This window comes from Plodia interpunctella, chromosome 8 (assembly GCF_027563975.2).
Source record: "Plodia interpunctella isolate USDA-ARS_2022_Savannah chromosome 8, ilPloInte3.2, whole genome shotgun sequence".
Classification (NCBI taxonomy): domain Eukaryota; kingdom Metazoa; phylum Arthropoda; class Insecta; order Lepidoptera; family Pyralidae; genus Plodia; species Plodia interpunctella.
The window spans coordinates 9114741-9128649 of NC_071301.1; the positions used below are offsets into that span (position 1 = coordinate 9114741).

The 13909-nt window shown below is 29.5% G+C and overlaps 1 protein-coding gene across 2 annotated transcripts in view; it reads right to left on the minus strand.

The window, feature by feature from the left end:
• Positions 1-13909, minus strand: part of mspo (M-spondin) — a 52773-nt gene that overhangs the window by 23517 nt on the left and 15347 nt on the right. For both annotated transcript variants that reach the window (XM_053748769.1, XM_053748770.1), the window contains exon 2: positions 13269-13537. In XM_053748769.1, the coding sequence (XP_053604744.1) occupies positions 13269-13458 (190 nt within the window). In that variant the 5' untranslated portion in view covers positions 13459-13537. The remainder of the gene's footprint in view (positions 1-13268; positions 13538-13909) is intronic.

Below are 13909 nucleotides of genomic sequence, written 5' to 3' on the forward strand. Positions count from 1 at the left end.
TCCAATATTCCAGTGTGATATGCTGATGTTTTTTTTAGAGTTCTGGTTGAAATACTTGTTGTTCTTTGTTGATATACTAGTGTTGTTTTATAATCTTTAAAAAACATCAGCATATCACACTTGAATATTGGAAAGTTAGAAATTTTACTAGATGATATTCGAAAATTCTTAAAAATATGTTCTGGTTACCCAGGAACCTAGAACTCCGCGGATTATAAAACAACACTAGTATATCAACAAACAACAACAAGTATTTCAACCAGAACTCTAAAAAAAACATCAGCATATCACACTTGAATATTGGAAAGTTAGAAATTTTACTAGATGATATTCGAAAATTCTTAAAAATATGTTCTGGTTACCTAGGAACCTAGAACTCCGCGGATTATAAAACAACACTAGTATATTAACAAAGAACAATAAGTATTTCAACCAGAACTCTTTAAAAAATATCAGCATATCACACTTGAATATTGGAAAGTTAGAAATTTTACTAGATGATATTCGAAAAATCTTAAAAAAATGTTCTGGTTACCTAGGAACCTAGAACTCCGCGGATTATAAAACAACACTAGTATATTAACAAAGAACAATAAGTATTTCAACCAGAACTCTTTAAAAAATATCAGCATATCACACTTGAATATTGGAAAGTTAGAAATTTTACTAGATGATATTCGAAAAATCTTAAAAAAATGTTCTGGTTACCCAGGAACCTAGAACTCCGCGGATTATAAAACAACACTAGTATATCAATAATTATCAACAAGAATTTCAACCAGAACTCTTTAAAAAATATCAGCATATCACACTTGAATATTGGAAAGTTAGAAATTTTACTAGATTATATTCGAAAAATCTTAAAAAAATGTTCTGGTTACCCAGGAACCTAGAACTCCGCGGATTATAAAACAACACTAGTATATCAACAAAGAACAACAAGTATTTCAACCAGAACTCTAAAAAAAACATCAGCATATCACACTTGAATATTGGAAAGTTAGAAATTTTACTAGATGATATTCGAAAAACCTTAAAAAAATGTTCTGGTTACCCAGGAACCTAGAACTCCACGGATTATAAAACGACATTAGTAGTTGAATAAATAACAATAAGTATTTCAACCAGAACTTTTATAAAAATATCAGCATATCACACTTGAATATTGGAAAGTTAGAAATTTTACTACTATTTTTTTAGATGATATTCAAAAATTCTTAAAAATATGTTCTGGTTACCCAGGAATCTAGAACTCCGCGGATTATAAAACAACACTAGTATATCAATAAATAACAACAAGTATTTCAACCAGAACTCTTTAAAAAATATCAGCATATCACACTTGAATATTGGAAAGTTAGAAATTTTACTAGATGATATTCGAAAAATCTTAAAAAAATGTTGTGGTTACCCAGGAACCTAGAACTCCGCGGATTATAAAACAACACTAGTATATCAATAAAAAACAACAAGAATTTCAACCAGAACTCTTAAAAAAACATCAGCATATCACACTTGAATATTGGAAAGTTAGAAATTTTACTAGATGATATTCGAAAAATCTTAAAAAAATGTTCTGGTTACCCAGGAACCTAGAACTCCGCGGATTATAAAACAACACTAGTATATCAACAAAAAACAACAAGTATTTCAACCAGAACTCTAAAAAAAACATCAGCATATCACACTTGAATATTGGAAAGTTAGAAATTTTACTAGATGATATTCGAAAATTCTTAAAAATATGTTCTGGTTACCTAGGAACCTAGAACTCCGCGGATTATAAAACAACACTAGTATATCAACAAACAACAACAAGTATTTCAACCAGAACTCTAAAAAAAACATCAGCATATCACACTTGAATATTGGAAAGTTAGAAATTTTACTAGATGATATTCGAAAAATCTTAAAAAAATGTTGTGGTTACCCAGGAACCTAGAACTCCGCGGATTATAAAACAACACTAGTAAATCAATAATTATCAACAAGAATTTCAACCAGAACTCTTTAAAAAATATCTGCATATCACACTTGAATATTGGAAAGTTAGAAATTTTACTAGATGATATTCGAAAATTCTTAAAAATATGTTCTGGTTACCCAGGAACCTAGAACTCCGCGGATTATAAAACAACACTAGTATATCAACAAACAACAACAAGTATTTCAATTTTACTACTATTTTTTTAGTAAAATTTTAGTAAAATTTCTAACATTCCAATATTCAAGTGTGATATGCTGATGTTTTTTTTAGAGTTCTGGTTGAAATACTTGTTGTTCTTTGTTGATATACTAGTGTTGTTTTATAATCCGCGGAGTTCTAGGTTCCTGGGTAACCAGAACTTTTTTTTTAAGATTTTTCGAATATCATCTAGTAAAATTTCTAACTTTCCAATATTCAAGTGTGATATGCTGATGTTTTTTTTAGAGTTCTGGTTGAAATACTTATTGTTGTTTGTTGATATACTAGTGTTGTTTTATAATCCGCGGAGTTCTAGGTTCCTGGGTAACCAGAACATATTTTTAAGAATTTTCGAATATCATCTAGTAATATTTCTAACTTTCCAATATTCAAGTGTGATATGCTGATATTTTTTAAAGAGTTCTGGTTGAAATTCTTGTTGATAATTATTGATATACTAGTGTTGTTTTATAATCCGCGGAGTTCTAGGTTCCTGGGTAAGCAGAACATTTTTTTAAGATTTTTCGAATATCATCTAGTAAAATTTCTAACTTTCCAATATTCAAGTGTGATATGCAGATATTTTTTTAAGAGTTCTGATTGAAATACTTGTTGTTATTTATTGATATACTAGTGTTGTTTTATAATCCGCGGAGTTCTAGGTTCCTGGGTAACCAGAACATATTTTTAAGAATTTTCGAATATCATCTAGTAAAATTTCTAACTTTCCAATATTCAAGTGTGATATGCAGATATTTTTTTAAGAGTTCTGATTGAAATACTTGTTGTTATTTATTGATATACTAGTGTTGTTTTATAATCCGCGGAGTTCTAGGTTCCTGGGTAACCAAACATATTTTTAAGAATTTTTGAATATCATCTAAAAAAATAGTAGTAAAATTTCTATCTTTCCAATATTCCAGTGTGATATGCTGATGTTTTTTTTAGAGTTCTGGTTGAAATACTTGTTGTTCTTTGTTGATATACTAGTGTTGTTTTATAATCCGCGGAGTTCTAGGTTCCTGGGTAACCAGAACATTTTTTTAAGATTTTTCGAATATAATCTAGTAAAATTTCTAACTTTCCAATATTCAAGTGTGATATGCTGATATTTTTTAAAGAGTTCTGGTTGAAATTCTTGTTGATAATTATTGATATACTAGTGTTGTTTTATAATCCGCGGAGTTCTAGGTTCCTGGGTAACCAGAACATTTTTTTAAGATTTTTCGAATATCATCTAGTAAAATTTCTAACTTTCCAATATTCAAGTGTGATATGCTGATATTTTTTAAAGAGTTCTGGTTGAAATACTTATTGTTCTTTGTTAATATACTAGTGTTGTTTTATAATCCGCGGAGTTCTAGGTTCCTAGGTAACCAGAACATTTTTTTAAGATTTTTCGAATATCATCTAGTAAAATTTCTAACTTTCCAATATTCAAGTGTGATATGCTGATATTTTTTAAAGAGTTCTGGTTGAAATACTTATTGTTCTTTGTTAATATACTAGTGTTGTTTTATAATCCGCGGAGTTCTAGGTTCCTAGGTAACCAGAACATATTTTTAAGAATTTTCGAATATCATCTAGTAAAATTTCTAACTTTCCAATATTCAAGTGTGATATGCTGATGTTTTTTTTAGAGTTCTGGTTGAAATACTTGTTGTTGTTTGTTGATATACTAGTGTTGTTTTATAATCCGCGGAGTTCTAGGTTCCTGGGTAACCAGAACATATTTTTAAGAATTTTCGAATATCATCTAGTAAAATTTCTAACTTTCCAATATTCAAGTGTGATATGCTGATGTTTTTTAAAGAGTTCTGGTTGAAATACTTGTTGTTTTTTGTTGATATACTAGTGTTGTTTTATAATCCGCGGAGTTCTAGGTTCCTGGATAACCAGAACATATTTTTAAGAATTTTTGAATATCATCTAAAAAAATAGTAGTAAAATTTCTAACTTTCCAATATTCAAGTGTGATATGCTGATGTTTTTTTTAGAGTTCAGGTTGAAATACTTGTTGTTCTTTGTTGATATACTAGTGTTGTTTTATAATCCGCGGAGTTCTAGGTACCTGGGTAACCACAACATTTTTTTAAGATTTTTCGAATATCATCTAGTAAAATTTCTAACTTTCCAATATTCAAGTGTGATATGCTGATATTTTTTAAAGAGTTCTGGTTGAAATTCTTGTTGATAGTTATTGATATACTAGTGTTGTTTTATAATCCGCGGAGTTCTAGGTTCCTGGGTAACCAGAACATTTTTTTAAGATTTTTCGAATATCATCTAGTAAAATTTCTAACTTTCCAATATTCAAGTGTGATATGCTAATATTTTTTAAAGAGTTCTGGTTGAAATACTTGTTGTTCTTTGTTGATATACTAGTGTTGTTTTATAATCCGCGGAGTTCTAGGTACCTGGGTATCCACAACATTTTTTTAAGATTTTTCGAATATCATCTAGTAAAATTTCTAACTTTCCAATATTCAAGTGTGATATGCTGATATTTTTTAAAGAGTTCTGGTTGAAATTCTTGTTGATAGTTATTGATATACTAGTGTTGTTTTATAATCCGCGGAGTTCTAGGTTCCTGGGTAACCAGAACATTTTTTTAAGATTTTTCGAATATCATCTAGTAAAATTTCTAACTTTCCAATATTCAAGTGTGATATGCTGATATTTTTTAAAGAGTTCTGATTGAAATACTTGTTGTTATTTATTGATATACTAGTGTTGTTTTATAATCCGCGGAGTTCTAGGTTCCTGGGTAACCAAACATATTTTTAAGAATTTTTGAATATCATCTAAAAAAATAGTAGTAAAATTTCTATCTTTCCAATATTCAAGTGTGATATGCTGATGTTTTTTTTAGAGTTCTGGTTGAAATACTTGTTGTTCTTTGTTGATATACTAGTGTTGTTTTATAATCCGCGGAGTTCTAGGTTCCTGGGTAACCAGAACATTTTTTTAAGATTTTTCGAATATCATCTAGTAAAATTTCTAACTTTCCAATATTCAAGTGTGATATGCTGATATTTTTTAAAGAGTTCTGGTTGAAATACTTATTGTTCTTTGTTAATATACTAGTGTTGTTTTATAATCCGCGGAGTTCTAGGTTCCTAGGTAACCAGAACATATTTTTAAGAATTTTCGAATATCATCTAGTAAAATTTCTAACTTTCCAATATTCAAGTGTGATATGCTGATGTTTTTTTTAGAGTTCTGGTTGCAATACTTGTTGTTATTTATTGATATACTAGTGTTGTTTTATAATCCGCGGAGTTCTAGGTTCCTGGGTAACCAGAACATATTTTTAAGAATTTTCGAATATCATCTAGTAAAATTTCTAACTTTCCAATATTCAAGTGTGATATGCTGATATTTTTTAAAGAGTTCTGGTTGAAATACTTATTGTTCTTTGTTAATATACTAGTGTTGTTTTATAATCCGCGGAGTTCTAGGTTCCTAGGTAACCAGAACATTTTTTTAAGATTTTTCGAATATCATCTAGTAAAATTTCTAACTTTCCAATATTCAAGTGTGATATGCTGATATTTTTTAAAGAGTTCTGGTTGAAATACTTATTGTTCTTTGTTAATATACTAGTGTTGTTTTATAATCCGCGGAGTTCTAGGTTCCTAGGTAACCAGAACATATTTTTAAGAATTTTCGAATATCATCTAGTAAAATTTCTAACTTTCCAATATTCAAGTGTGATATGCTGATGTTTTTTTTTAGAGTTCTGGTTGAAATACTTGTTGTTGTTTGTTGATATACTAGTGTTGTTTTATAATCCGCGGAGTTCTAGGTACCTGGGTAACCACAACATTTTTTTAAGATTTTTCGAATATCATCTAGTAAAATTTCTAACTTTCCAATATTCAAGTGTGATATGCTGATATTTTTTAAAGAGTTCTGGTTGAAATTCTTGTTGATAATTATTGATATACTAGTGTTGTTTTATAATCCGCGGAGTTCTAGGTACCTGGGTAACCACAACATTTTTTTAAGATTTTTCGAATATCATCTAGTAAAATTTCTAACTTTCCAATATTCAAGTGTGATATGCTGATATTTTTTAAAGAGTTCTGGTTGAAATTCTTGTTGATAGTTATTGATATACTAGTGTTGTTTTATAATCCGCGGAGTTCTAGGTTCCTGGGTAACCAGAACATTTTTTTAAGATTTTTCGAATATCATCTAGTAAAATTTCTAACTTTCCAATATTCAAGTGTGATATGCTAATATTTTTTAAAGAGTTCTGGTTGAAATACTTGTTGTTCTTTGTTGATATACTAGTGTTGTTTTATAATCCGCGGAGTTCTAGGTACCTGGGTATCCACAACATTTTTTTAAGATTTTTCGAATATCATCTAGTAAAATTTCTAACTTTCCAATATTCAAGTGTGATATGCTGATATTTTTTAAAGAGTTCTGGTTGAAATTCTTGTTGATAGTTATTGATATACTAGTGTTGTTTTATAATCCGCGGAGTTCTAGGTACCTGGGTAACCACAACATTTTTTTAAGATTTTTCGAATATCATCTAGTAAAATTTCTAACTTTCCAATATTCAAGTGTGATATGCTGATATTTTTTAAAGAGTTCTGGTTGAAATTCTTGTTGATAGTTATTGATATACTAGTGTTGTTTTATAATCCGCGGAGTTCTAGGTTCCTGGGTAACCAGAACATTTTTTTAAGATTTTTCGAATATCATCTAGTAAAATTTCTAACTTTCCAATATTCAAGTGTGATATGCTAATATTTTTTAAAGAGTTCTGGTTGAAATACTTGTTGTTCTTTGTTGATATACTAGTGTTGTTTTATAATCCGCGGAGTTCTAGGTACCTGGGTAACCACAACATTTTTTTAAGATTTTTCGAATATCATCTAGTAAAATTTCTAACTTTCCAATATTCAAGTGTGATATGCTGATATTTTTTAAAGAGTTCTGGTTGAAATTCTTGTTGATAATTATTGATATACTAGTGTTGTTTTATAATCCGCGGAGTTCTAGGTACCTGGGTAACCACAACATTTTTTTAAGATTTTTCGAATATCATCTAGTAAAATTTCTAACTTTCCAATATTCAAGTGTGATATGCTGATATTTTTTAAAGAGTTCTGGTTGAAATTCTTGTTGATAGTTATTGATATACTAGTGTTGTTTTATAATCCGCGGAGTTCTAGGTTCCTGGGTAACCAGAACATTTTTTTTAAAATTTTTCGAATATCATCTAGTAAAATTTCTAACTTTCCAATATTCAAGTGTGATATGCTGATATTTTTTAAAGAGTTCTGATTGAAATACTTGTTGTTATTTATTGATATACTAGTGTTGTTTTATAATCCGCGGAGTTCTAGGTTCCTGGGTAACCAAACATATTTTTAAGAATTTTTGAATATCATCTAAAAAAATAGTAGTAAAATTTCTATCTTTCCAATATTCAAGTGTGATATGCTGATGTTTTTTTTAGAGTTCTGGTTGAAATACTTGTTGTTCTTTGTTGATATACTAGTGTTGTTTTATAATCCGCGGAGTTCTAGGTTCCTGGGTAACCAGAACATTTTTTTAAGATTTTTCGAATATCATCTAGTAAAATTTCTAACTTTCCAATATTCAAGTGTGATATGCTGATATTTTTTAAAGAGTTCTGGTTGAAATACTTATTGTTCTTTGTTAATATACTAGTGTTGTTTTATAATCCGCGGAGTTCTAGGTTCCTAGGTAACCAGAACATTTTTTTAAGATTTTTCGAATATCATCTAGTAAAATTTCTAACTTTCCAATATTCAAGTGTGATATGCTGATATTTTTTAAAGAGTTCTGGTTGAAATACTTATTGTTCTTTGTTAATATACTAGTGTTGTTTTATAATCCGCGGAGTTCTAGGTTCCTAGGTAACCAGAACATTTTTTTAAGATTTTTCGAATATCATCTAGTAAAATTTCTAACTTTCCAATATTCAAGTGTGATATGCTGATATTTTTTAAAGAGTTCTGGTTGAAATACTTATTGTTCTTTGTTAATATACTAGTGTTGTTTTATAATCCGCGGAGTTCTAGGTTCCTAGGTAACCAGAACATATTTTTAAGAATTTTCGAATATCATCTAGTAAAATTTCTAACTTTCCAATATTCAAGTGTGATATGCTGATGTTTTTTTTAGAGTTCTGGTTGCAATACTTGTTGTTATTTATTGATATACTAGTGTTGTTTTATAATCCGCGGAGTTCTAGGTTCCTGGGTAACCAGAACATATTTTTAAGAATTTTCGAATATCATCTAGTAAAATTTCTAACTTTCCAATATTCAAGTGTGATATGCTGATATTTTTTTAAGAGTTCTGATTGAAATACTTATTGTTCTTTGTTGATATACTAGTGTTGTTTTATAATCCGCGGAGTTCTAGGTTCCTGGGTAACCAGAACATATTTTTAAGAATTTTCGAATATCATCTAGTAAAATTTCTAACTTTCCAATATTCAAGTGTGATATGCTGATATTTTTTAAAGAGTTCTGGTTGAAATACTTATTGTTCTTTGTTGATATACTAGTGTTGTTTTATAATCCGCGGAGTTCTAGGTTCCTGGGTAACCACAACATTTTTTTAAGATTTTTCGAATATCATCTAGTAAAATTTCTAACTTTCCAATATTCAAGTGTGCTGATGTTTTTTTTAGAGTTTTGGTTGAAATACTTATTGTTGTTTGTTGATATACTAGTGTTATTTTATAATCCGCGGAGTTCTAGGTTCCTGGGTAACCAGAACATATTTTTAAGAATTTTTGAATATCATCTAAAAAAATAGTAGTAAAATTTCTAACTTTCCAATATTCAAGTGTGATATGCTGATGTTTTTTTTAGAGTTCTGGTTGAAATACTTGTTGTTCTTTGTTGATATACTAGTGTTGTTTTATAATCCGCGGAGTTCTAGGTTCCTGGATAACCACAACATTTTTTTAAGATTTTTCGAATATCATCTAGTAAAATTTCTAACTTTCCAATATTCAAGTGTGATATGCTGATGTTTTTTTTAGAGTTCTGGTTGAAATACTTGTTGGTATTTATTGATATACTAGTGTTGTTTTATAATCCGCGGAGTTCTAGGTTCCTGGGTAACCAGAACATATTTTTAAGAATTTTCGAATATCATCTAGTAAAATTTCTAACTTTCCAATATTCAAGTGTGATATGCTGATTTTTTTAAAGAGTTCTGATTGAAATTCTTATTCTTATTTATTGATATATTAGTGTTGTTTTATAATCCGCGGAGTTCTAGGTTCTTGGGTAACCAGAACATTTTTTTAAGATTTTTCGAATATCATCTAGTAAAATTTCTAACTTTCCAATATTCAAGTGTGATATGCTGATGTTTTTTTTAGAGTTCTGGTTGAAATACTTGTTGTTCTTTGTTGATATACTAGTTTTGTTTTATAATCCGCGGAGTTCTAGGTTCCTGGGTAACCAGAACATATTTTTAAGAATTTTTGTATATCATCTAAAAAAATAGTAGTAAAATTTCTAACTTTCCAATATTCAAGTGTGATATGCTGATGTTTTTTTTAGAGTTCTGGTTGAAATACTTGTTGTTCTTTGTTGATATACTAGTGTTGTTTTATAATCCGCGGAGTTCTAGGTTCCTGGGTAACCAGAACATATTTTTAAGAATTTTCGAATATCATCTAGTAATATTTCTAACTTTCCAATATTCAAGTGTGATATGCTGATATTTTTTAAAGAGTTCTGGTTGAAATTCTTGTTGATAATTATTGATATACTAGTGTTGTTTTATAATCCGCGGAGTTCTAGGTTCCTGGGTAAGCAGAACATTTTTTTAAGATTTTTCGAATATCATCTAGTAAAATTTCTAACTTTCCAATATTCAAGTGTGATATGCTGATATTTTTTAAAGAGTTCTGGTTGAAATTCTTGTTGATAATTATTGATATACTAGTGTTGTTTTATAATCCGCGGAGTTCTAGGTTCCTGGGTAAGCAGAACATTTTTTTAAGATTTTTCGAATATCATCTAGTAAAATTTCTAACTTTCCAATATTCAGGTGTGATATGCTGATATTTTTTAAAGAGTTCTGGTTGAAATACTTATTGTTATTTGTTAATATACTAGTGTTGTTTTATAATCCGCGGAGTTCTAGGTTCCTGGGTAACCAGAACATATTTTTAAGAATTTTTGAATATCATCTAAAAAAATAGTAGTAAAATTTCTAACTTTCCAATATTCAAGTGTGATATGCTGATGTTTTTTTTAGAGTTCTGGTTGAAATACTTGTTGTTGTTTGTTGATATACTAGTGTTGTTTTATAATCCGCGGAGTTCTAGGTTCCTGGGTAACCAGAACATATTTTTAAGAATTTTTGAATATCATCTAAAAAAATAGTAGTAAAATTTCTAACTTTCCAATATTCAAGTGTGATATGCTGATGTTTTTTTTAGAGTTCTGGTTGAAATACTTGTTGTTCTTTGTTGATATACTAGTGTTGTTTTATAATCCGCGGAGTTCTAGGTTCCTGGGTAAGCAGAACATTTTTTTAAGATTTTTCGAATATCATCTAGTAAAATTTCTAACTTTCCAATATTCAAGTGTGATATGCTGATATTTTTTAAAGAGTTCTGGTTGAAATTCTTGTTGATAATTATTGATATACTAGTGTTGTTTTATAATCCGCGGAGTTCTAGGTTCCTGGGTAAGCAGAACATTTTTTTAAGATTTTTCGAATATCATCTAGTAAAATTTCTAACTTTCCAATATTCAAGTGTGATATGCTGATATTTTTTAAAGAGTTCTGGTTGAAATTCTTGTTGATAATTATTGATATACTAGTGTTGTTTTATAATCCGCGGAGTTCTAGGTTCCTGGGTAAGCAGAACATTTTTTTAAGATTTTTCGAATATCATCTAGTAAAATTTCTAACTTTCCAATATTCAAGTGTGATATGCTGATATTTTTTAAAGAGTTCTGGTTGAAATACTTATTGTTATTTGTTAATATACTAGTGTTGTTTTATAATCCGAGGAGTTCTAGGTTCCTGGGTAACCAGAACATATTTTTAAGAATTTTTGAATATCATCCAAAAAAATAGTAGTAAAATTTCTAACATTCCAATATTCAAGTGTGATATGCTGATGTTTTTTTTAGAGTTCTGGTTGAAATACTTGTTGTTGTTTGTTGATATACTAGTGTTGTTTTATAATCCGAGGAGTTCTAGGTTCCTGGGTAACCAGAACATATTTTTAAGAATTTTTGAATATCATCTAAAAAAATAGTAGTAAAATTTCTAACATTCCAATATTCAAGTGTGATATGCTGATGTTTTTTTTAGAGTTCTGGTTGAAATACTTGTTGTTGTTTGTTGATATACTAGTGTTGTTTTATAATCCGCGGAGTTCTAGGTTCCTGGTTAACCAGAACATATTTTTAAGAATTTTCGAATATCATCTAGTTTAATTTCTAACTTTCCAATATTCAAGTGTGATATGCTGATATTTTTTAAAGAGTTCTGGTTGAAATTCTTATTCTTATTTATTGATATATTAGTGTTGTTTTATAATCCGCGGAGTTCTAGGTTCTTGGGTAACCAGAACATTTTTTTAAGATTTTTCGAATATCATCTAGTAAAATTTCTAATTTTCTAATATTCAAGTGTGATATACTAACTACTATTTTTTCTGGGAATAGAGCTCGGAGAAAAATGCTGATTGTGTTTTTCAATATTTTACTACTCTTGAAATGACGTTTATCGTCGATCCAAAACATTTTGATATATTTGTGTTATTTCGGCATTTCTCCAAATAACCTTCTTATTTACTATGCTGCTATTTTGTTACATGGCGTTTTTCTTTTTTGGTGATATATTTATTTATTCATTTAATTTCATTTTTGAAACTATTTTTTATATGATTACTATCAATATAGTAAGCATTGAGCAAAATATTATTTTTTTTTATAGTAGCATGTCGTCGATATATATATAAACTTTGATATTTTTTTTTTACTTTAATAATGCAGAACTATTTATAATATGTATGAGGAACTATTTATATATCCCGTGTTTATCGATTTTGATTATTTAATATTAGTTTTTTAGAAAATGATATGCTACCGGAACTTAGCATATCATTTTTTCAAAAATTTTTTTTTATTGATAAACGCCAGAACTATTCTTGAAATGTGTCAGGAACTATAGAACTCATGTGGATGCATATAGAACTCCAATGAAACTTTGATATTCTATAACTTGGTATGCCAAGTTCACCAACATATAGCCGTAAGGGTAAACTTCACTTGTGTGAATGATATTATGTTACATACATTTTAACTCGACACATTTTGATACAATTTGAAGAGGACATTAATAAGAGTAACTGTATGAAGTGCATACAAAATGAGTCCTCAATCGAGTAGATACTCAAATAAAAATGGTTAAGAATAAACGGCTTTAAACAAAATTTTAGATCTGTTATATTACAAGAGAATTTATTGCGTATCTGGTGGTAACCTAGCAAATTCTAGGAGTTTTTCATCTTGTCGAACATAGTATCGACAAATAATGCTCAAAATATAATATTCAGCAGTTTCAACATTTGTACCGTTCTCAATAATAAAGTTGAAACTATATTGCAAAACTTGAAGAAAGCAGTCGCTAAAAGTTATTATTTCCCAAAAGTTTTACACTACATCGAAATCCTGTTCATAATAAGTTTGCGCTGGCACACGTTTTCTGATAAAACGAACTTTCTGAACTACTTAAAGTGTAAATTTATACCAAAACAATTTATTCAATGCTGTTATTGCAAGTAAATTCACACAATGAAGCAAATTTATTCGTTGAGCCAAACTTTCAAGTTCCTTAGAATCAAATACAGGGCCAATTTTGCAATTATAATTTGTTAAACGTGCTTTGACTATCGAAATTTTTGATGATGATTAGCTGCGTTCAAGACTCAACGTTTGAAATGAAATGTAAACTTGCATTACAGGTATTGAAATGTATAAAATACAAGCAAATGTATTAAAAAAAAGTTAAGAAGACAGATTAAATGTTTAAAAAAGTCACTCACCATAAACCTTCGACCACTGCGCCGGCGGCCGCCAATCAGGGTAGTGCTTCGGGAATTTCTCCCTCGTCCAGTACGTGTGCAAAACCATTCGATACACCGTCATTTTGTCCGGATTACACGTGTCAGTGTCACCGGGTGACAGCGCGGCGACTAGCGCCGGTAACACCAGCGCGATCAGCAAACGCGCCATTTTATCGATGTCGACTCCGGCACAACACTAGCTCATGACGTTATTTCGTGCTGTCACAACATGTCACTTTCGGTGATATCTGCAACAAATGAACAATAGATTAATCAATGTTATTCTTGAAAGACATGTGACAAGTTGTTTGTTCGAGCTTGAACCTCACCCCTATAAAGACACAATACCACAGTGATAGATATAGGTAGTTTTCTTTGCGGAATCTGGGCTCCAACGCTCTATGGCTTAGGAAGAAACCGGAAAAACGCTTAGGAAGAAACCGAAAAAAGTTCTTAGCAGTGCGGGCTCCACTAGTACCTATATATATATATATAGAGTACCACTAGTACCTATACCTATATATATATAGAGCTTCATGTTTCTTACTACAGGTACAAGCTACGCGAAGTTATCATAGCAATAAAACTATATCACCCGCACATAATTCTTATTGCCAGTC